The sequence below is a fragment of the Cibotium barometz genome, chromosome 7 (genome assembly GCF_041138505.1).
Source record: "Cibotium barometz isolate CiBa-2024 chromosome 7, ASM4113850v1, whole genome shotgun sequence".
In the NCBI taxonomy this organism is placed as follows: domain Eukaryota; kingdom Viridiplantae; phylum Streptophyta; class Polypodiopsida; order Cyatheales; family Cibotiaceae; genus Cibotium; species Cibotium barometz.
In genome coordinates this window covers 42,679,035-42,704,807 of record NC_141052.1, presented here as the reverse complement: position 1 = coordinate 42,704,807, position 25,773 = coordinate 42,679,035, and the positions used below count along the sequence as shown (strand labels likewise).

At 39.0% G+C, this 25,773-nt stretch overlaps 1 protein-coding gene across 1 annotated transcript; it reads left to right on the top strand.

Moving 5' to 3' along the window:
• Positions 1 to 17,245: 17,245 nt before the first annotated feature.
• LOC147637036 (cytochrome P450 93A3-like) lies at positions 17,246 to 19,662 on the top strand. Its single transcript, XM_086800650.1, has 2 exons — positions 17,246 to 18,215; positions 18,796 to 19,662. The coding sequence occupies exons 1-2, from the start codon at positions 17,301 to 17,303 to the stop codon at positions 19,402 to 19,404; spliced, it is 1,524 nt and encodes a 507-aa protein (XP_086656776.1). The 5' UTR covers positions 17,246 to 17,300; the 3' UTR covers positions 19,405 to 19,662.
• Positions 19,663 to 25,773: the final 6,111 nt, after the last annotated feature.

Sequence of the window (25,773 nt, the reverse complement as noted above, 5' to 3'; positions counted from 1 at the left end):
AGAATATAACCTTAACAATACTTAGGGACAACCTAGCAAAAATTCTAGCCGCTTTTCAGTGCTTTGGGACCACTTTTCAGTCCTTTTAGACAACTTCTAAGTACTTCTAAACCACTTTTAAGTACTTCTAAACCACTTTAAAGCTCACTTAGGGACAAGCTCAAAGAACTCTTATAAATATATAAAAAAACTTTTAGAAGAATTCAAAGTGTTGATAACCAAGTTAAGGACCACATGGAAGTGTTGAAGTTATGCCAAGAGCACTTGCAAACTACCTTAAAGTGCTAAACATGTATTGAAGGTCCTTGCAATAGCTTAAGTACTATCAAAGGAATTTTAACACCACTTGTAAGTGTTTTAAGAGTATAAAACGAACCTAAGGACAACCTTAAAGTGTTTGAGTATTAAATGCACTTAGGATAACCTATAAAAGTAATTTAAGAGATACACAAAGTACTTTTGGAAGAATTCAGTGTTGTAAACCAAGTCAAGGACCACATGGAAGTGCTTTAGTTATGTGCTAAGATCACTTGTAGACTACCTGAAATTGCTATACATGTATTGAAGGTTCTTTACAAAAGCTTAAGTACTATCAAAACTATTTTAACACCGTTTGGAAGTGTTTTAAGATTATAAAGGAACTTAAGGACAACCTAAAAGTGCTTTGGGAATATCAAAAGCACTTTGGATAACCTATAAAGGACTTTAAGAGATACATAAAGTATTTTTTAATAGAATTCAAAGTGTGTACACCAAGTCAAGGACCACATGGAAGTTCTTTGCTTATGCTAAGAGCACTTGTAGACTACCTGAAAGTGCTAAACATGTATTGAAGGTGCATTACAATAGCTTGAGTAATATCAAAAGTATTTTAACACCACTTGGAAGTGTTTTAAGAGTATAAAAGCAACCTAAGGACAACCTGAAAGTTCTTTAGGAGTATCAAAAGCACTTAGGATAACCTATAAAGGTCTTTAAGAGATACCTAAAGTACTTTTGGAAGAATACAAAGTGTTGTAAACCAAGTCAAGGACCACATGAAAGTGCTTTAGTTATCCTAAGAGCACTTGCAGACTACCTTAAAAGTGCTAGACATAGTACTATTAAAAGTATTTTACACCACTTGGAATTGTTTTAAGAGTATAAAATTGCTTTCGAAGTATCAAAAGCACTTAAGATAACCTATAAAGAACTTCAAGAGATACACAAAGTACTCCCAAAGTACTTTTAGAAGAATTCAAAATGGTGTAAACCAATTTAAGGATCACATGAAAGTGCTTTAGTTATGCTAAGACCACTTTCACACTACCTTAAAGTGCTATAATACATGTATTGAAGGTGCTTTGTAATGGCTTAAGTAATATCAAAAGTATTTTAACATCCTTTGAAAGTGTTATAAGAGTATCAAAAGAACTTAAGGACAAACTAAAAGTGCTTTTGCGGCATTAATTACTAGTACTAGAAGAATTCAGTGTTGTAAACCAAGTCAAGGACTGAAAAGATGCAGGGGAGAAGAGAGCTTGAGCTCTTGCAAAGCACACACACACTCACAAAACCCTAAAAGAGAACACACAAGGTGAGAGGCTGAAAATCTTCTTCTTCTTCACACAACACTCAACACACCATATACAAAGATAAGAGTACACACAATATGAAGAGGTACTCAACCAAATACATACTAGGGTTCTCTATAGTGTGAACCCAACTAAATGAGCTAGCGCTATAACTATGCTAGTCTATAGAATGGCTGTCACACAGCCCGTCATCCCACTGGCTGCATATCACCCATGATCTCACCAACCATGCCAGTGGTGTACGTTTGGGGCCTATCCCCCAAGCGGGTCATCAATGTCCACCGCCTCACTAGATGAGCTCGATATCTTAACGCTCCCCCTCGAGCTCAACTCCATCTCATGTACACCAAGCAAAGCCCTGAATCTGTGGAGCTTCTCTGTACCCAATGCTTTGGTGAAGATGTCAGTGACCTGATCCTATGTGCTGACATAAACAAGGTCAATGTCTCCTGCCAAAACCTTCTCTCTGACAAAATGGTAGTGGACCTCTATATGCTTCGTGTGAGCATGAAAAACTGGGTTCCTGGCCAACTGTATACTGTTAATAATGTCACAAAAAATGACAACTTGTCTATCCCGTTGATAGACCCAAATCTGCAAGTAGCTTTCTCAACCAAGCTACCTCACATGCTGCCATAGCAGTACCTCTGTACTGGATAGAGCAACCGTAGGCTGCTTCTTGCTACTCTAAGTCACAACAGCACTCCCCAAAGAAAACATGAAGCCACTAGTAGATCTTCTATCTGAGATACTACCAGCCCAATCAACATCTGTGTACCCATGTACACATATCTCTGTCCCATGTTCATAAAATAGTTCACAATGCAAAGTAGACCTCACATACCTCAGTATGTGTCTCAATGCATCCAAATGTGGCTTCCAAGGAACGTGCATAAACTGACTCACCAACCCAACATCATAGCTCAAATTTGGCCTGGTGATCATCATGTAGATCAAGTTTCCTACTATGACCTATACATAGTAGGATCCTCCAAAATCTCAATCTGCACTCAACTTGCCATTCTGATCCAATAGCACTGAGATAGGCTTACAACCTGTCATACCATACTTGGACAACATGTACACAATCCCTCTATCACTGTGTCTCACATACAACGAGGAATCTGCATTGGCTACATGAAAGCCAATAGTGACAAGATATTCAGAAATCTTGTCAGACCACGCTTTTGGTGCTTGTTTTAAGCCATACAAGGCTTTCTTCAACCTGCAAACATGCTCGGGGTGACTCACATCCTCATAACCAAGTGGCTGTAACATATACACCTCTTCTTGCAAATCCCCATGCAAGAATGCATTCTTTACATCCATCTGATGTAAAGACCATTGCTTTGACGCAGCCACTGCTATCACAACTCTCACTGTTGCCATCTTGGCAACTGGACTGAAAGTTTCCTCATAATTAATGCCATATGTGTGCACATATCCTTTGGCTACCAATCTAGCCTTGTACCTGCTTATGCTTCCATCACTGTTATGTTTTACTTTGTACACCCACTTGCATCCAATGGCTTTCTTGTCTTCAAGCAATTGCACTAGATCCCAAGTCTCATTTCCATATAATGCATCTAGCTCCTCATCCATAGCTTTCTCCCAACACACATTTCCAACAGCCTCATCAATGCATGTGGGCTCTACAACGTGTACAACTTTTGCTATGTATGCATAGTGATGTGCCACATAACCATCATACGTAAACCTCTGCACAGGATTCTTCACTCTCCCAGATCTTTGCAGCTTTGCATTCATGGCTTCCATAGCCTTCTTTACGCCAGGTGTTCTCATAGCTGGTATCCCAAGATCCTCATCAAGGCTCATCTCTGAGCCACTAGATTCTCCATCAACATGAGAATGCCCTATAGAAATGTCAAGCATACTAAGGGGCTCAACCACTTTCTCTTGGCCTTTATGTGATGTACTAATCACATTTGCAGAATTGGTATTATGACGTAGCCTGCCACTCCATGGTCTATTAACTGAACCACTAGATGAGGACTCTCCTGGTCCACTCAAAGACTGTGATTGCTGACTTGCATTCTGTGTAACCACATTTCCACTCACATCAGCCCCAACTTCTTCTTTTTCACCAGCTGATCATCTCATAAAAAACAACATCCTTGCTTACCCTCAACTCACGTGTAGTAGGGTTATAACACCTGTATCCCTTTTGCTCAAGGGAATATCCAATAAACAAATTTTTTAGCTTTTGGATCCAGCTTAGTTCTCAGCTCATCTGGCACATGCACATATGCAATGCATCCAAAGACTTTCAGATGAGACAAATTAGGTTTTTTGCCAGTAAACCTCTCCTCTAGAGTTACATCATGTATGGCTGCAGTTGGAGTCCTATTCATGATATAAACTACTGTAGAAACAGCCTCAGCCCAATAGCTATGCAGCATATTCTTCTCTCCCATCAATGCTCACGCAATCTCAGCAATGTGTCTATTTTTTCGCTTAGCAACTCCATTTTGCTGTGGAGTGTACCTGCATGTAAACTGTCTCTCTCTAAATACCATTCTTTTGTAAAAATCTAGAGAACTCATTGGAGGAGTACCCTCCCCCTCCATCTGACCTTAGGTACTTTACATGTTTCCTTGTTTGCTTTTCAACCATAACTCAGAAATTTTGAAAATGAGTGAACACCTCACTCCTCCTTCATGAAGTATACCCACACTTTCCTTGTGTGGTCATCAATAAATGTCACATAATACTTGCAGCCTCCCATAGACATGGTCTTCGTAGGACCCCATACATCTGAATGCATAACATCTAGAGCATTTCTGCTCACATTTCTATCACGTGGAAATACATGCTTTGTTTGCTTTCCAAATTGGCATGCTTCACATTCTTTCTGCACACCTTCAACTTTAAACTTTGGAAGCCCTGTCCATAATTCCTTTAGTCGGCATATACTTCATTCTCTACATATTCACATGTCCAATTCTTTTATGCCAAATGTCTGTGTCTGCAACAATTTCTGAACCATTTGCAAACATCGCAGCACTCACTTCAAGCATGTTTACATTCAATGTAAACATTCTGCCCACTCTGTTGCCTTTTGCAACCAACCTGCACTTGTCTTTAAAGTCTTCAACATAATAACCATCAGGGTTAAACCAAACCTGCACACCCTGCTCAATCATTTGGCCAACTGAAACTAGATTCTTTGTTATGTTCAGAACATGAAGTACATCTGCAAGGTACTTCACTTTGCCATCCTGCATAGACAATGGCACATCTCCAACATGGGCAATTGGATGAGCAGTGTCATCCCTTGTTTCCACAAAACCTGGTCTTTCAAGGTTTTTCATCTCCTTGAACCACTCCCCATGACTTGTCATGTGGTTTGAAGCACCTGAATCAACGTACCATACATCATCTTTATGTGCTGCTTCAACATTTTCAGACATGCTATTAATGACATGCTGCATAACAAACAACCTTTCATTATCCTCATTGTTTCTGCTCGAGGATGCATAGTTGTTTTGCTACAATTTTCCATTTTGCATGTTAGCTTGCTTCTTATAACAATCTGCCTACATATGTCTAGGCTTACCACAATAAAAGCATCCACGTGTATCATTATACTGCCTTTGCCAATTTCCACGACCTCTTTGACTCCCCCTACCTCTCAATTGGCCTCTTCTACCTTTGTGTTATTGTTGTTGTGAATTCTGGGACTGTTGTTGTTGCTGTTACTGTCCATAATTTTGATTACCTGTTCAGCCACCTCCTTGGCCGCATCCATGGCCTCCTCTACCTCGTCCTCTTCCTGAACTTGTGTAGAATGCCTATTGCTCTGAACTGTTTTTGTTTTGTGAAGACTGTTGGTCTTCACCCAAGCTCTTCTCTTCTATAATCAACATAGACACCAAATCTGCACCAAATCTGTGAAATTGGGAATGTTTTCACGAGTCTGAATAGATGTCTTGAACGCCTTGTATTGTGGCCCGAGACCACGTAGACAGACTTCCACCTTATCATCATCATCTACTGAAACACCAATAGATGCAAGGGATTCCACAATACCCTTGATCTTCAATGCATAGTCATTCACAGACATACTCTTTTTCTCCACAGTATGAAGTTCATTCTTCAACTGTATCTTTTGTGCCTTGGTATTCGTTTTATAGAGTTTTACCAAGGTTTCCCATGCCTCCTTGTTGGACTTGGCATCTTGTATGTGCCTAATCATGGTGTCCTGTATATTGATAAAGAGCCAATACATAACTTTTATGGCTCCTTGGTTCCAATCCTTGAACTCTTTCACGTCTGCAGACAGTAGCAGTCGAATTGATCTCCGGTATCTCCGGTGCCTCTTCATGCTCACTTTCTATGTAGTCCCAGTAACCCTTTCCCATCAGGAAATTTGTCAACCTGAACCTCCAAGCATGGAAGTTGTTCTTGTTAAGCTTCTCAGCAAGAATCTGGTTTATGCCATCATTTGACATCTTGCCAGACACACAAATATACCAGAAACAGCACTCTGGTTTGTCTTGCACAAACTGCTATATTTTTTCTACAGCGGTACTGTACTACACTCAAATGTCACAACCAGTGACATTTGAGTGACCTCAATGTTCATACATACATCCAATGGCAACTTTTTGACCTCCTTATTGCACACACAATGTCTGCACAACCAATCTGTCTTCCTGCAGTTCTTAAAATAGAGTTCTACATAGAATCGATAACTTACTCGCACTGCTCGAAATTACCTGCTTTCTGAAAAACGGAGGTCCTAACGTGCCCGACACGCGTTTTCGGCCCGAAATTTTTTCTGTTTGATAGGACAATATACTTGCCCTATAGCTTTACTCCCACGAAAAAAGCTCCTCAATCACAGATCGTTTGCCGGTGCCTCCCGTACAGCTCCCGACAAGGGTGTAGTCATTCGTCGCCAACACAAATAGGGAAGAGTAGATGAAGCTCTTACCCTCGTACTGCTTCCTGTGCTTCTCTTGCTTGCAGCTCAACCCTTAGCATGAACCAGACTCTGATACCATGAAAAGATGTAGGGGAGAAGAGAGCTTGAGCTCTTGCAAGCACACACACACTCACAAAACCCTAAAAGAGAACACACAAGGTGAGAGGTTGAAAATCTTCTTCTTCTTCACACAACACGCAACACACCATATACAAAGATAAGAGTACACACAATATGAAGAGGTACTCAACCAAATACATACTAGGGTTCTCTATAGTATGAACCCAACTAAATGAGCTGGCGCTATAACTATGCCAGTCTATAGAATGGCTCTCACATAGCCTGTCATCCCACTAGCCGCATATCACCCATGATCTCACCAACCATGCCAGTGGTGTAAGTGGGGCCTATCCCCCAGGCGGGTCATCAATGTCCACCGCCTCACTAGATGAGCTGGATATCTTGACAAGGACCACATGGAAGTGCTTTAGGTGTGCTAAGAGTACTTGTAGACTACCTTAAAGTGCTGTACACGAGTTGAAGGTTCTTTGTAATAGCTTAAGAAATGTCAAAAAAAATTAACACCACAGAGAAGTGTTTTAGGAATTTAAAAGGAACTTAAGGACAACCTGAAAGTGCTTTAAGAGTTTTAAAAGCACTTTAATACGACTAGGAATCTTTTAGAAGTATTTAAAAGGAACTTAAGGACAACCTAAAAGTGCTTTAAGAGTTTCAAAAGCACTTTAATATGACTAGGAATCTTTTAGAAGTATTTAAAGTAGTTAATGACCACTTGAAAGAGTTTTAGGTGGATCAAAACTAGATAAACAACACTTCAAAGTACTTCAAGAGAACATAAAGTACACTAAGAGCACATATTAGTTATAGTACACTAATTAAGAGTACTTCAGGGCCACCCAGAAGTGTTAGAGTATTAAACATACGTTCAGACTCTTTTACACAAAATAGAAGTACCTGAGGCTCATCAAGCAAATGTGCAGGATTATTCACAACTACACCTCTCCCAACCCTCAACTTGTAGATAGTTGTTTTGTTCTCGGCTTGCATTGGGTGCTCCCCGTGCTTGCAAATGGGGGCTCCGAGTGCATGTCAATAGCTACGAGCGTACTTAGGTAGTAGCATCAAGAATGCATTGGGAGATTTGAGAAAAACTCGTAGGTTTATGAAGAAAAAGGGGTCCTTTTATCCATGAAAAATTCACAGGTAAGGGGTTTTTTTAATACCCCTGAACACACGTGATACATAGGATTTCTTATTAGTGCACCCCCTGAGCTTGCATGGTGATTTGCAAAAGAAGAAGTATACATGATGCAGCCATCAGGTTACATAGAGTGATGCACATTGAGATTTTGTTTGCAGGTTACATAAAGCCCTATATGGCTTGAAGCAGGAACCCAAAGCATGCTCAAAAAATATCGAGGAGTATCTTGTTACCATTGGATTTCAGATAGCCAATGCAAACTTTTCACTATGTGAAAAATATAGATAGATGGTACTTGCCATTAGTCATTTATGTGGATGACTTGATTTTATTAGTGATGTGATAATGATGCTAACATACATGATGTTAGGAGGCTTTTGAAGGAGAATTTTGAGATGAAGTATTTGGGTTAGCTGCAGTATTTCTTGGGAATAGAGGTTGTTGCACTTACCTTTTTCAAATCGAGACACACACAAAGCTCCCCATTTTTCTTGGATACAATCATACTAGTGGGTGACAACCAATCTGTGTGCTCAATTTTGTAAATGAAATCATGGAGCAATGAGTTTATCACTTTTCTCCTTTTCAATCGCTTAGTATTTTGGATTCATTTGTTGGTAGAGAGACACTGCTTGACTAGGCTTGAACCTTCCATGATAGGGATGGTGTGTTGTACCACTTTTGGCAGCACTCCCTTCATGTATTTATAGCTCCAAGAAAAGTATTCCTTGAACTCTTTTAAAAGAGTTATCAATGTCTCTTCTTCCTATAGGATAAGATTCGAAAATGAAGATCGGTTTGGGGTCCTCATTGGCTCTGCAATGTCTACCTCTTTCACCTCTATAGGTCCATCATATGAGATTCCTATTGGATCAACCTTTGAATGTTACGCCTATAGGTGAACTAATTATTTTCTTTCGTCAACATAGAAGGATTGGAAATAGATTGGAACCTTCTGCAAATCGATAATTCCTTGGGTCATTCTCCTCGCTTCCTACCAAATCTCTTTTTGCTTCTTGTTTTGCATCATCCAAGGCTTTGTTTTGTATTTTTCTTGTTGATCTTGTGACTTGGAAGGGTCTTGTATCACTTCTGGCTCTTGTGGTGTCTGTAACACTCCGGGAGTTCACTACATGTAAACCTAGTGTATCAGGTGTGTTTGAGGCCTATATCTAAAATCTCTTATCTGTAGATTTTGCATATAAATAAAATTAACCCTTTTCAACACAAATCTGTCACTTTTTTTCAAAATCCTATTAATGGAGTCCTTTTGTAAATAGATTTCTCTCAAAAAATTATATAAAAAACTCCCTTATGTCTGTTGAACGCAAGTGATAGGTTACATACTTTATAAGTTAATCCCTCAAGATGTAACATTACCAAATTAACTCATCTCCCCAATTCTTAGAAAATTAACTCATCTCCCCAATTCTTAGAAAATTCCTCATGAACTTCAATGGCTTTGATGTATCTTAGCCATTGAGGTGGGGCCTCGTCTAAGAATCTCAGTGGATTAGTTTGGTAACGTTTCTTCTTCAACCATTTTTGGAATTTCAACCTTGCAGTTGAAATTGAGGCTTCTTTCTCGCCAATTAGATTCATACTCCTTCTCTTCTAAAAAATCTCTCCCTATATTGGTTCATCTCATTGAGGGTCCCATCATGCATGTTGTGGACTCTCATCTTTCTCATCATGTTCCACAAACTTTGTCCCAGTCTTTCCCATGATGTCTATCATGGTGTGGGTAATATGCATCCAATTCACACAAAAATCATCAACTTTTGGAAGAGGGGCATATAAGATGCTCTTTTTCCGTGATGTCTCTAGCTATTGATGGGTTGTACATAGTTGCACTGACGTGGTTTTGTCTCTAGTGATGTCTCTAGTGATTGATGGGTTGTACATAGTTGCACTGACATGGTTTTGTCTGTAGTTTCCCAAAAACCTAATTGGTTCATTACTACTTCATTTCCAAACAACCCCCCATCCATGGAATGCGTCTTCTAAGTTTGCACGTCTACTTTTAGGATACATTGTATGAATGCACGTGTCTCGTGAAATTCATGACCGCAAATGTATATGACAGCAGAAAAATGAGAAGACTTTCATTCTTCAAATTCTATAGAACTCCCATCGATCGTGACATGGTACTATCAACCATCTTTACAAGGAGGTTTGTTTGACCTAAAGTTGGCTTTCCCAACATTGCTTTGTGATGATACTTACCCTAGCTCCTCCATCCAGAATCGCTAGAGCTTGATAAACCTTATGCACCATTACAACTGTTGCATTTATGTCATCACTCATGTAATATAATACTTTTCTATTTGGTTAACTATAATTTTGATGATTTTGGGTAGGTTAAATCTTCCTCCCTTTATGTCCACATCCTTCCTAAGAGGCAAAGGTATCCCTTTATCGGTTGGAGGATTGGCTTGCATTTTGACTTCCATCCAATCTTCTAAATCAGTCCATAGTCTGGGTTTTCCTCTCAGGCATGTTCAAAGAGGCATCTTGATCTCTATCAAGGAAAAAAATAGCGGGTATTTATATTCCAATGGGTATTTTTTAGGGTTCTCTAAAATTTCTCGGCTATTTTATACCAATCATTCAAAAGATTATTCGCCCAATTATTTTCAATTTTTTAGAGGGAATGAAGAAAGATTCGTCAAAAATACACTAGGCACTACAATTTTGCATAAGAATTTCAAAAGATTTTCCCAGTTTTATAAATTTATAGATTTTTATGAGCACATATTCTCCCACCCATCTACACTTGCACATTGTTGAAGGTGTCTTATTTTTTACCTTGATCTCTATGGAGAGAAATGCAGATAGCCTAGCTACATCCTTGGGTGTTTGGTTTCAACCAACATCATTTACTATCTAATTCTAAAATAGGATTTGCTGAGTCATAAAGAGAATATTCCCTTCCTTCATCAAACATCCTTGAGAATAGGTTGTTACTTCCTTCTTCTTTTGACTCTGTTTCACCCTCACTGCATTCTAAAATAGTCTCTGGCACATTCAGCTATTTGGATTTCCTTGTGATATTTTTCCCAAGATAGATTGTACAAATAGCCCGACTAGTGTGTAGTTGTTCCTCTCAGACATGTTTTGACATTTCCAAACAAAGGCTTATGCAGCCTGTAGATTTTTTTCTCTCTTTCCAATGAGTATTTGGGTATTCACCTACTCCCTCGATGTCTAGGTTTACTTAACCGATTTGGTTTCCTTCGACGTTACTTCTTATTTTTTCCTTGTTAGCACCTTAAACTTGGTGGATGGGTGTTCCCTCACCCAAACCATCTTGAATTACCCACCACGAAAGAGTCTCTCCTTGTCCACATTCTTTTCTGTTCTTCTAGGACCTTCCTGTCATTTTCATAGCAAGTTTAGCTAGCTGTTCTCCACTAATCTCTTGGGTCTTTAATGCTTGTGCACGCGTTATGACATTACGTGGCATTGTCCCCACCCTTGATCGCACCCCAATCATTCGGAGTCCCATGGTTGGATTGGTGGTTATTGTCAAAGACTCTCCATAGTGTTTTTTAAAGGATAATACTTAATTAGGTGGTCAATTCTACACTTCACACAACTCAATCCAAGGTGCACAAGAATTGACTTGAGTATTTTGTGGCTTTGTAGCATTGATCTTATGAGGACACTCAGTAAGGTCATTGGTAGTGGTGATAGCATTACAGGAGGGCTCTTCTTGTTGTGGCATTAATCTCATGACCCATCCATTGTGTTGTAATTTGGAACACCAATAGTACTAGCATATTTTCATTCATTAAAAAAGACTCTGGGGTTACCTTCCAATTGCCATCTATCTCCTTGATGGTTATTCGAGGCTCCCTTGCATGTTCTCCTTTCTCTTGCACCTCTTCAATAATCATTTGATTAACCAAAATTATGCAAGGTACTTGTAGATCATGCGATGTTATAAGTACTTCACGTACTCTATACACTCCCCTTGTCTAATTTTGCACATTTGATAGATTTTGTCCTGGTGCAAGCCCTTGCCCCAGGTGGTGCACAAGTAAAGCTAGTTGTTGCAGTGTAGAAGGTAACTGAGGTACTTGTAGTTATGGTATTTGATGTGGGTACCTACACATACTCGTATCATGGTTCCCAAGTCACATACAATGCACACAATACATCAATGAGCAAGGCCTCAACTGAGCACACTCAGTGCTCCTGTGATGTTACTGACATATCAAGCACTATACCAACTCTTGTAAGGGGTATAAATGTTGGTTTATGTGTATATCCTTGACCTCTTTTAGCTTTATCTTATCTAGAAATGAAATTCTTAGCTCATCTAGAGTCATATCGTTTATTTATCTCTCTAAGGTTGTTGTGCTTGTTTGGCTCAACACATGCGCAAGACAGAGCTTCCGTTAGTGACCGATTTGGTGTCATCAGATTTTTGTAACTCAAGCATGTTATCCTCAAAGTCAATGGCTAGTATGTAATAATCATCAAGAAATGTTGGTTTGGCCCAACAACAAGTAGTCATGCATCTTAATATCCCTTTCTCCCCTACGAAAGCATGGCATCAATTGCTCATTAGTAAACCTCTTGAGTTTTAGTTTTTCAAAGGAGAGATATAATTTCTCATAGACTCATGTTCCCCTTGCTTGATGTTGTATAATTGAGCCATAGGGCTCCGTTTGTCTCTACTTCATGCAAAACTAGGTACATACAAACTCTTAAGTCGTGCGAAAGTAATCCTGTCACTCGACGCAAGCGATCGATACCATTGAGTGCCTTCCCTTATAGTGAAAGAGAGAAAGAAAATATTTTTGTTTGGTCACTCATCCATCCACAAGTCTTGCACATTGATTCAAACATCTCAGGTGGTGTATAGCATCACCATGCCTTGAGAACTTTGGCACTAATCTTGCCACATGATTGGGCTTAACTAGTGTTTCTCTTTATGGTGCTGGTGTAGTACCTAACACCCTAGCAACCCCCTTTTCTATTTCTTCGGCCATCCTTAATAGATCTGCAAGAGTGTTGTGAATCCCATATGAGGGCCTAATCTCATTGGCTCCCTTGGTGGGGCCTTGTATTGCCATCCTATCTGTCCCTCCCATGCCTCAGCCTCTTGTGGCTCCAGCATACCGATTAACATGTACCCTTTGGTCACATTGTATTGAGATGGTTTCTCCATGACAAAGGTAGCCATTATAATATCTCTTGCAGTCGGGGACTTCTGTAAGCAAGAAGGGCGCTGGAGAGGAAGTTCATCTAGTGCGTATTCATCAAATGTGGTAAAGAGAAGGTTTGGTCAACTCTCAATTTCTCGAAAAAACTAAAAAACATTGCATCTAAGATTTTCACCCCTAAATCATTGAGTTTTGGTTGACACCTGTAGAATCATGCTAGCGTAATTTTGTAGTTTGTAAAATCACGACCCCGTGAATCTCGTTCATTTTGTGATTTTCTAACAAACTCATTTGTTCCATAATTTTTTGGATTACACATTAAAAGTACCTTATCTCTGGAAGATTCTATCTTATCTAATCATTGCCAACAATGACAGAGTATGTAAAGGGGCATGAAGATGTGATATTAGGAATAAAATCTTACATATAATTTTGACATAATCTTAGAATTAGTTCATGTGTGCCAAGATATTATAGGCCCGTGTGATAGATTATTAGAATAATGTAATCCAAGAGCTCAAGAAACCAATAGCATCAAAGGCTAGATAGTACACAAATGTTTGGCCAAAATATCCCAACAACTAGATGATGTGGATGCTCAAATGGATGCTAAAAGATTCTTAAGTTACGAGTAGCACAATGATCATTATTGTGGCCCTCAACGAGGAAAAATCAAGGAAAGATTACAACCCAATGCATGATGTTAAGCAAGGGATATTTATATTGTTGCACCAAAACAATAGAGACATCTATCCAATTTGGCTTGCTATGGCTAAATCAGAGATTGATAGGGATATGATGTCACCAAACTACAAGAAGATTTTGATACAGTATTAGGGACCTTGTGCAAGGAAGAATGGTATGATAGATGCAGAGGCCTACACTAATTGCTGGAAGGGATTTTGGATGGAGAACAAGGCAGATCCATGAGTGTGGGAAACGGCTGATGCAATTGTTTGGTCATGGAGACCAAAAAAACCAGGGCCATATACAAGAATCAAGAAACCAGGTAGGGAAGCACAAGAAGGATTCCATCTCACTAGCATGCATGATCCAAATGAAGATGAACTTAATGGTGCCCCCATTGAGTAGTAGTAGAATCGTGACTCAATTTTGTGGTGCTATAGTAATGCTTTTTGTATCTTTTTCTACACTTAATAGGAACCACCGTTTGTGCCTATGATGTTCTTTTTGTCTAGACAGTGTTGATATTTGGTTGTTTTACATTTTTCAATGTTGATCTAGTTGATGCTGGTCTATACAAGAGACAAACACCACTTCCTTGTCATGGTGTTTTACATGATCTATCAATCAACTTACAAATATGGATCTCTATACCTATGTATGTTTTCCCACATTAAGTGGGAAATTCGCAAATTATACAAAACCTCTAAATTTTGAAATTTCCAAAATGCGAGATTTTTCCCATATTATCTAATATGGTGTTTGTGTTTCATTAAGTCCTTATCTTTACTCTATGTTGCTATGAGGCTTGTAACCTTATCTGTGGATCTTCTTTTTATTTTTATAGGAATGTGTTTCATTAAGCAATACCTCTTCCTCTTGAAAGGGAAAGTGGTACTCTCCTTGTCATTGGGTTGCTTTTATGTATTTGACATAATGTGGTTCAGTTTCAACAAGTGATCCAATCAGAAATTTCTCTCCTGAGCTTGCTTGTTGTATTGGAAGAATGTGTATCTTAGGTGGGCTGGGTTTTAGTGCCTAGATTAGATTGTTATGAGGGGCACCAAGGGAGAGGTGTTGGAAATTATTTTGTTTCTAATTCTCCTTGGATAACCAGATTTTGATTGTTCTTTTATATCCATCATATCTTTCTTTAGGTTGATCTGAGGACCACGATCAATTTCAAAAATCAGACACTAGAACAAACTTTATTTTGAACTCTTGTTAAAACATGTGTTTTACATGACATGCATTTTATAATTTTATAAATAATGTTTGAGGTGGATGTTTTTTGCATTATGTGGAGCCTCTTTTGGAATTAGAATTAGGTCTGATATACGACTCCTTCCCTTTTGGAATTAGAATTAGGTCTGATATACAACTCCTTCCCTTTTCTTGATGTGCCTTAACCTTGCCAATTTCAGTTCTTTTGGGTGCTTATACGAGCAGTCATTTTTGGGTTTTGTTTTAAGACACTCTACTATGGGTAGTAAAGTCATTTGTTGTAGGTTGTTTTTCTTTTACTTGCATCTTGGATTACAAGCAAGAGAACATTTAGTGGAACCATGGACAATTCACACTTAAGATATTGAGTGTTGAATATTTTGAGGTGTCTTGCAATAAAGAAGCTCTCCTTAGGTAGTGTATGAACTTGTAATCAATGGCACATCATGGCTCACATAGGGGTTTTAAGGTTTCTAGAGGTGTAGATGTTAAATTACTCGAAGTAGGGCAGTCTGCCACACCTTGTGTGGTTCATGAAAATAGTGAGAAGAATAGGGAGCGAGGGTGAGCTTAATCTCCTTGTGAAAACAAACTTCTTCACACACACACACACACACACACACACACCCCAACAAGAGGCTTAAATATTTTATTTCTTCTTAATTTATGACAACCAAACATAAAGCTGAAGTACATACTATAAGGGAAAGTAATCTAGTATTAAAACATGCAAGGTCCATAGTGTGTACACCTATTGGCATAGATATCCAAAACGTCCATAGTGTGTACATGTTGGTGGATATTCAACACATCAAGATTAGCATATTAACCACAACTTCTAGAGATAAATAGATAGACAGTCATAGAATGAACAAGACACATAGATTATGCAAGCTGATAAACATCCATATCTCTATGTATTCATCATACACAAAAAGATTAAAATATTAATTAAATAGCTTATAGACAAATAGATAAAATAATCATATAATGAATAAGATAGAAAAATTAAGCAAACTCTGTTTTACATCCATATCTCTGTGTATTAATCATATTGTGTGTTTGTGCTTTGTTCTATCCCCAGTAATACAAAACATCATGATATGAAAGATGACTATTCACCGCCATAATTTTCTCTAGAAAGTAAGAGACAGATTCTTGGTTACGGAGAGACAATTGAGAAATACAAGGTTTGAGAAGACTCTGAAGTGTATTCATCATATTGGCAGATATCTAACAAAAGATTAAAATATTAATTAAATAGCTTATAGACAAGTAGATAAAACAATCATAAAATGAATAAGATAAAAAATTTATGCAGATTGTTTAACATCCATATCTCTGTTTGTTAATCGTATTGTCATATTAGCAGATATCCAACACAAAAAAGATTAAAATATTAACTAAATAGCTTATAAACAAATAGATAAAACAGTTATAAAATGTATAAGATAGAAAAATTATACGGACTGTTTAAATCCATATCTTTGTGTATTAATCATATTGTGTGTTTGTGCAAAACACCATGATATAATACATGATGATAGAATCGGGCATAACTGTTGATATCTAAAACTATAAAAAAGAAAGTTATGAATTAGACGGTAAGTGATATCATTAACATAATGACAACACTCAATGAAAGATGAAATTCACCGCCATAATTCTCTCTAGAATGTGAGAGAGAATTGAGAAATACAAGATTTGAGAAGGTTATGAAGTGTGGGGAAGTTGCAAGAGAGAGCTATGGCAGGTGGAAGATGAAGGAAGAGGATGATGTGTAAGGTATCAATCTAGGCTAATCACAAAATCATGACTTGCATTGATGAAATGAGCTTGCATCATCCATTGATAGTCACTTGCTACTAGCTATCTTCCACTTGCCCTCTTACATCATCGCTTACATCGTCAAGATTCTCTCTTTTTAACCTCCACATTTGGCACCACATTTTCAACACCCCCTTGGGAACCCAATCTCAATCCAACATAAATATATATATGTGTATCTATATATATATACATATATAGTTAGATGTGTATGTATGTATCCAAAACAACACCCAATTTCATGAAATTTGAGGGATTCTCGAAAAAAGTTTGAAGGTGGCGAATCTCCTTTGCAAAATTTTATAAGTTGGAGTTCCGTTGCTTGCACGGCATCTGGTGGCACCTGCGCCTCGGAATCGCCGTTACGATTAACCTTATAATAGATATAGATAGATTAGAAGCTTTCTACGCCTCGGAATCGCCGTTACGATTAACCTTATAATCGCCTCGGAATCGCCGTTACGATTAACCTTATAATAGATATAGATATAGATAGATTGGAAGCTTTCTACGCAGCCTTAAGATGAATGATTGATCTCGTCTTCGTTTTTTGTAGCCATTTACTGATAGAACTAGCCACTGCAAAAGCTTAACTCGTGACTAAAGGGTTGTGCAATTGCTTGCCTTTTGATCACCTGATTGGCGTCATGGGGTGGCAAGGAAGCCTGGATGTGTATACGTCCATGTTTCTCTTTACGGTGTGTGCAGCCATGGTTTCTGTGATATGGCTGAGGAAAGCCTTTGGGCGTTCTAAATTGTTGCCGCCCGGGCCTCCGGCCTTGCCCATCATCGGGCACCTGCACCTGCTGGGGGAGCGTCCACACCAGTCCCTGTACAAGCTGTCGAGGAGCTATGGTCCCCTCATGTGGCTACGGTTGGGCGGCATCCGGCTCATCGTGGCCTCCTCTCCCGACATGGCCAAGGAGATTCTGCAGACCCACGACCAGGCCTTCGCTTCGCGGCCCCGCATCGCAGCGGCCATTCACACGGTGTTCGACTGCACCGACATAGGATTCGCTCCTTACGGCCCCTACTGGAAGCTCATGCGCCAGATCTGCGTCTCCGACCTCTTCACCAGCAAGCGGTTGGAAGCATTCAGACCCATACGTGTGGAAGAAGTCCGGGCGCTCATGCTGTCCTTGCTGGAGATGGGCGCGGGTGGACAAAAACCCGTGGAGCTCCGCCCAAGGCTGGTGGCCGCCTCCAACAACATCAACTGTAGGATGGCATTTGGAAGAAGGATTACGGAGCTGTCCGCTGCATTTGATGCTAATGACGTCTTGGGCCTTATCAACGAAGTGCTATACCTGTTCGGTGTGTTCTATGTGGGCGATTATATCCCTTGGTTGGGCTGGTTGGACCCGCAGGGCTATCTGAAACGCATGAAAGCAGTTGGGCAAAGGGCCAAGGCGGTCATGCAGGAGGTGATTGATAAGAGGAGAGAAGATAGAAGGGGAGTGGATAGCCCCCCCAACGACCTGCTGGACGTGCTTCTGGCCGCCTCCAAAAGCAACGACCATGGCCTCCTAATCTCTGACGACAACATCAAGGCAGTCATACTGGTGAGAGTAGAGTTGTTTCACGTGTTTTCATTTGAGATTTTACGCAACCAAAGGCACCCAGCAAAGGGCTGCCTATTGATTGCGCTCACGTAAGCGCTGGTTCTTACTTAGTGCATAAACAATTTGATGCATTCCGGCATGCCCTTTTCATGGTTGAAGCACATCATGGCCGGGAGCCCTAACGGGCACACAATCACGACCTGGCTTGTTGGGCAATTGCAATCAGATCTTGGCATGCATGCCCGTTTCTCAGACATGCATTTGCCATTAGCTTACCGAGATGTTAATGATTAATGACATGCTAATCAAAAGATCGATTGAATAGAGATAGCATATGTTATTTCTAGATACTCTAAAGCCATAGTATTTAAGATGCTAATGATTGGATAGAGATGGCGTAGACTACACTGATGCTGAATCGAATATAGATAGCATATCCAAGTTCTAATATTGAGAGATTGATTGATTAGAGCAACCATACTTTGCATACGGGAATACCTCGGTACAACAATAATGTTTTATTTTTTCACACACTAATCCTAAACCTTGGGTTTCTAAAGATGTGTTCTTTGTGGATTAGGATCTGTTCGTGGGAGGGTCAGACACATCGGCGATCACAGTGGAGTGGGCCTTGGCAGAGCTCATGAAAAACCCAAAGGCAATGAAGAAGGTGCAAGACGAGCTCGACAATGTGGTGGGGAAAGCCCGCCTTGTTGAAGAGGCAGACATTCCATGTCTACCTTACTTAGGGGCAGTGGTGAAGGAGACCATGAGGTTGCATCCACCGGTACCCTTGCTACTACCCCATGAGGCCACCCAACAATGCCAAATTGCAAGCTACACAATCCCTGCCAAAACCCGTGTATACGTGAACGCTTGGGCCATAGGCAGGGATCCTGCTACGTGGGAAAGAGCCCTTGATTTTTGGCCAGAGCGGTTTGTTGATAGCAGCGTGGACCTACGCGGGCATCACTTTCAATTGTTGCCTTTTGGTTCAGGTCGGAGGGTGTGCCCTGGGTTGGCATTGGGCTTGCTCAATGTTCACCTAATGCTCGCTACTTTACTTCAGGGTTTCACATGGTCGCTTCCCTCTGACATGCATTTTATTGACATGTCTGAGAAGTTCGGATTAACAATGACCATGGCAAAACCCCTTTGTGCCTTAGCTACACCAAGGTTGACTACATAGCTTTACAATGCAGCTGTAGATGACGTTGGCATTTCAACAGTAGAGGGTCTCCCATAACAAATAGGCATGAGAAGAAAAAGTAGAGGCTACTGCAAGCAAGAATTGATCACTCACACTATTAGCGCTTTGTGGAGTTTTGAGTAGTGGAAGAGCTTAAATAAAATCAAAGCTCTCCCCCTTTGGCTAATAATCATATGATAATTCTAAATTGTAGTTCTCATAGGAGTCCGAGGCAATGGTATATGACTCTCTCTCTCTCTCTCTCTCTCTCTCTCTCTCCACACACACACACACATATGCGCGTGCGCGTGCATCTCCCCCCTGACACAAATATATTTGTGTGTGTTTTCACGTGCATAATAATTATGCCTCCTTGGGACGATTGGAGATTCTTGGTTAGGGAACTTGACACTTGCTCTAAATGCTACAAATACAAGTATTAACATGCCCTTCGTACCCCTACACACACACATGAGAGAGAGAGAGAGAGAGAGAGAGAGAGAATCATAGCTTTGTAAATTAGTGTTTAACTTGAGAATGTAGAAGCGTAAAAGAAATGGTAGTTAAATGCCAAAACATTCAGGAACATAAGTAGTAACTAGTTATAGAAATTTCATTTTATGTGATTATGCAATAATTTTATGTGAGAAAGCTGTGCTAGTGATGGTGAATCCATGAAAAAAAATTGGTTTAATTTGAGTGAGAAAAGGTCTATTTTTATCCACTTTGTAAAAATAGCTCCACTTGAGTAGTTTCTTTCCTTCCAAGCCTAACTATGCTTTGTAACCTAGGTTAGGTAATGTACCAAGCCTAGGTGGAGACCCCCTAAGCTGTCTAACATGTCACGCACAAGTGGCATGCATTTCACCTCAATGTGCCATCTTAATGTGCCAATTCATTATGCCACCTCATCATTGATAACACATGCCACCTCACTCAAATTACCACATCATTAGTCTCTATCATCGAAACATCTACCATGGATATATCACATTATTGATGACATGGCATGCCAGCTCATTATATGCCATGTCACATGCATTAACACATCATCAAGGAGAGAGAGTTACCACCTCACTCAAATTACCACATCATTAGTCTATGTTATCCAACTAATTCGTGCTTTATAAATTATAGGATAATGATTTAGATTCTTCTATTCATACACCTCCTCTACCTACTTTGGCTACTAGAGCACCACTTGATCTACCCCCTTACCACCCATGGAGAGTCATCACATACTAACTCTTCACCAGAGTCTTGATCCATAATGTAGGTTTCATATACCAAAGGACATGGTGGTGTCGTAATTGTCACGTGGACAAGTTCAACATAGAAGAGATGTTTTTACCTTGCATGAATCTCACAAAGGCTTGTATGCACAACCTACAATATGATTCCTATTATTGAAGAGATTTGATTCGTTTTGATTCTAAAGATTTTATTTGGTATATTTTCTTATAGTTTTTTTTCATGTAAAGGTCACATTTCAATTGAGTATACCATTTATCTTCAATGCATCTAGCTCAAGTTCTTAGGAAACACAAGATATCACACTTTATACTAGAGGGTGTAAAATACATCGCTCTAATGCTATTCATGTATACGTACCTGCCTATGACGAATGGATGTGGATTTACCATAGGAACTAATTACAGAGATTTCTCAAGATTATGAGTTTTCACCTCGTTTGACATCATTAGTACAATCTTATGATCGTAGATCAACTAGTGCTCAGATTGGGCAACTTCCCAGATATTGGGAGTAATTCTATCATTTGGGATATTGCTACATTATAGCACCTTCTTGGATCAGTAGTGCAGACTATGATCTTTACATTGCTCAAGATCTTCAAGTTTCTCATGGTCATGAAGTCCCTTGTGGCCCATTGTACACTAGAAGTGTTTGGAATCGTCTTGCATCCTACATAATTAGCATGTCCTCATATGGCATGAATTATTAGATTCATCATCTTGTATATGATTATTGCCGTTGTTTGAAAACTAGTTCATTGACCTTCGTTCTTGCAATCCTTGGCCAAATGACCCTGTTTTTCACAAAAGTAACAATGATACCATCCTGTCTTTTATACTGTTAGCAAGTGTGTGATCTTGTCCACTAGGACAGAACCTTACCTTCTCTGTAAAAACAAGGATAGATGCCTCCTCCAAAAGGAAACGCATATCCACAACAATAGCAAACCTCCACAAGCAAGCCCTTGTTTCACATAGATGATCTCAACACTCTCCACGCCACCAATCTCCGAAACCTCTCAAGTAGTAGGAACCACAAGGACCAATCAGTACCATAAAAAAATTGAGGTGGAGAGCGGCTAGACAACAACAAAATAGTCCACCAAAATCCTCTGAAAAACACCTGTCGGGAGGGGATGGAAGCTAGGGAAGAAGCTGAATAGCACCAAGAGCCACTTGTCGGGCTACACCACAAGCAAGAAACATACCTCCAAATGCAATCCAACTTGTAAAAATAGCCCCATAGATCAGCAATGAATCCCCCCTCTAGATTGGACCTTGAACTCCACAAGGAAAACATAGAGCAAGAGAAAACATTGATGAAGAAGGGGCATTATTGCAAAAAATAGTGACGAAAACACAACCACCTTTTCAAGCTCCAGAAACTAAGTGCCATGAGGTAGAAAAATGCACATATGGGCATCAAGATACCTACGTGTCAGATACCAGCACAAAGATAAAAGAAGTTGGAAACATGCTAAAGAAGGAGGCCCGAACACTACTATAAACACAACAACTAGCCTCTCTTTTTTCAAAATCCACAAAAAGTGCAAGATGCAAAAAAATCCACCGAAAAAATGCACGTGCTGGATACCCACTTGAAGCCTGCAGGGTGGACCGATTTGTAGAAAATGCAGATGGAGGAGAGAGTATAATAGCAAGACATCAACAAGAAGTGAGAAGGAGGTCCAAGTGAGCACAGAACCTGGGCGATGATACCATGATAAAGTTACACAATGTGGAAGCAAAACATAGGAGAGATGGAGAGAGAAAGAGATATCATACAATGAACATCATCTTATTACAGCATGAGGGTTTACAATGGCAATACTAGCCACCAAAAAATAGATGGATGTAGTACAAGTGCCTATTAGTTAGTGTTGGTGGAGAACTAGCCGACTGTTATGGCTCACCCAAACCCCCGAAAGACATCCAGCAAGAAGATTACTTAGAAAATCGCAACTATCGTGGAGATCTTTCCATTGGCCAAACTCGTAACCCTTTAGATCTCCAAGCTCCACAACTCCTTGAGAAGTAATTCCACCACGCCTCCCAATGAGCGTTGTCACACCACCACGTTGCACTATGTGTACTCGTCCCTTCTCTCACCTCACTTCTAAAAAGATGCAGGGGGGAAGAGAGCTTGAGCTCTTGCAAGCACACACACACTCACAAAACCCTAATAGAGAACACACAAGGTGAGAGGCTGAAAATCTTCTTCTTCTTCACTCAACACTCAACACACCATATACAAGATAAGAGTACACATAATATGAAAGCTACTCAACCAATACATACAAGGGTTCTCTATAGTGTGAACCCAACTAAATGAGCTGGTGCTCTAACTATGCCAGTCTCTTGAATGGCTGTCACACAACCTGTCATCCTACTGGCCGCATATCACCCATGATCTCACCAACCATGCCAGTGGTGTAAGTGTGGGACCTATCTCCCAGGCGGGTCATCAGTGTCCACCGCCTCACTGGATGAGCTCGATATCTCAACACTCCCCCTCGAGCTCAACTCCATCTCATGTACACCAAGTGAAGCCCTGAATCTGCGGAGCTTCTCTGTGCCCGATGCTTTGGTGAAGATGTCAGCTACCTAATCCTCTATGCTGACATAGACAAGGTCAAGGTCTCCTGCCAAGACCTTCTCTCTGACGAAGTGGTAGTGGACCTCTATATGCTTCGTGCGAGCATGAAAAACTGGGTTTGTGGCCAACTGTATACTGCTAATGTTGTCACAAAAAATGACAACTTGTCTATCCACTGATAGACCCAAATCTGCAAGTAGCTTTCTCAACCAAGCTACCTCACATGCTACCATAGCAGCTCCTCTCTACTCGGCCTCTGTACTCGATAGAGCAACCGTAGGCTGTGTAAGATTCCTCCTCCAACCCCTTTTTGATGTCTAGCATCTTTCCCTGTAATCAATCCCCTCTTCAGAAATATAAAAGATCTTATTTCTAACTGTTTTAACCTAGAGAGAGAAAATATTCTAGAGAGAGAATATTCAGATTTTGAATATTTTTAGATAGAAAAATTTCTCATCTTATTAAAATAAGTTCCCCTGAAACAGAAATTTAAAAAGAACTTTCCAATGTGTAATTGGAATTAATTGGAAATGGGTATGAAGGACCTTAGCCTAAGGATCTAGATTTTCAGAAATTTTTGAATTATGGTCCAATTAAGGTTTCTGTGGGCCAATAGGATCAATCCATGTGTGGGGAGGAGATAAATCTAATTTTTTAAAAGAAGATACCCAAAAATAAGTAAATGCTCACATAAGATGAAGAGTTGACTATGTACAAGGTATATTAGTAAGAAACTATGAGCAATATTAAAAATATGAGATATTTTGGGTATAATGATTCCATTTTGACACCTAGGTAAGGAAGGTGAGTCCCTTCAATGTTCACATAAGATGAAGAGTTGAAAATGTACAAGGTTTATTAGTAAGAAACTATGAGTAATATAAAAATATGAGATATTTTGGGTGTAATGATCTCATTTTTGACACATCTGTAAGGAAGAGGAGGGTCTTCAATGAGGCGCCTAATTCACATGCTTGAATGAGTTTTAAACTCATAAAAAATATGATATTTCATCTCTCCTCTCTCCTCATTCAAGTCTAGTTCCAAAAAGTTAACTTAACTGACCTAAAAATGGTCAAATATTGACCAAATTGATTTGGAAAATTCTAGAATCAGTTTGTTTGGTTAGGAGCTCAATTTTTCCTATAAATAGAAGCCTCCCTCTTGTTGAAAAAATATAGTGTTTTATGCACTGTTACTCTACTCCACCTAAGCCAAGAACTGTGAATTCATTAATAATTTACTAATTTTTGACACTTCCCTCTTTCTTCAATCCCCATTGGTAGCTCCATCAACATACTAAACCAATTGATTAGTTGGGGGCCTATACCGTGAACAAAGAATCAAGCAATTTGTAAGATAAATGGTGAATTTTGATCTTTTCTATAATTTCTCAATGTTTCTCTCTTCTCAACCCCTCTCAAGCTTGAGAAGCTTAATTGGAATGGTTTTTGAATGCTATTGAAGTTAATTGATGAATAGTAGTGAAGAGTTACATAATTTGATGAATGCTATTGAAGTTAACTGATTAATGATAGTAAAGAATTACATAAATTTTTATTTATGTTTAATTCTAATGGTTTTTATGTAATTTCTCTCTCTCACTCAAGAAATGGTCATACTCATGATCCATTCTCAATCCAAATGAAGCTTTTCATAAAGCTTTTTCTTAATCCAAGATTAATCTATGCTTGAGACCAAATTAATGGTTTTTTTCTATGCTTTTAGTTTATGTATTTCATGATTATTTTTGATTCAATCTATTATGGATTAATGATCCAATTAGGGATCATTCTAATCATTCTCTTAAAGATAAGCTTTATCTTTTAAAATAATTGAGATTTATCAGTCATAGCAGCGGAGCTATGGCAAAATTTTGTAAAAATTTACACATAAAATAATTTCATTCAAAGCATGAAAAGAGGACTTCCTACCATATTCTAGGAATTATCATCCTAGATTAATTGAAAGAAATTCATTGTAATCATAGAGAAATTAAATTTTTATATTATGCATAAAGGATAAATTTTTATATCAAAAGTGTTACTTTTATCAATTTTTATTTTCATGCATAGAAGTATGCATAAAGGATAATTTTTTATATCAAAAGTGTTACTTTTATCATTTTTATTTTCATCATAGAAGTATGCATAATGGATAAATTTTTATATCAAAAGTGTTACTTTTATTATATTTGAAATTCATGCATAAAGGTATGCATAAAAGTTGATTATTTTATTATAAAAGTGTGACTTTTATTATAATTGAATTTCATACATAAAGGTATGCATAAAAGTTGATTATTTCATTATAAAAGTGTGACTTTTATCATAATTGAATTTCATGCATAAAGGTATGCATAAAAGTTGATTATTTTATTATAAAAGTGTGACTTTTATTATAACTGAATTTCATACATAAAGGTATGCATAAAAGTTGATTATTTTATTATAAAAGTGTAACTTTTATCATAATTGGATTTCATGCATAGAGGTATGCATAAAAGATTATTACTTTAAT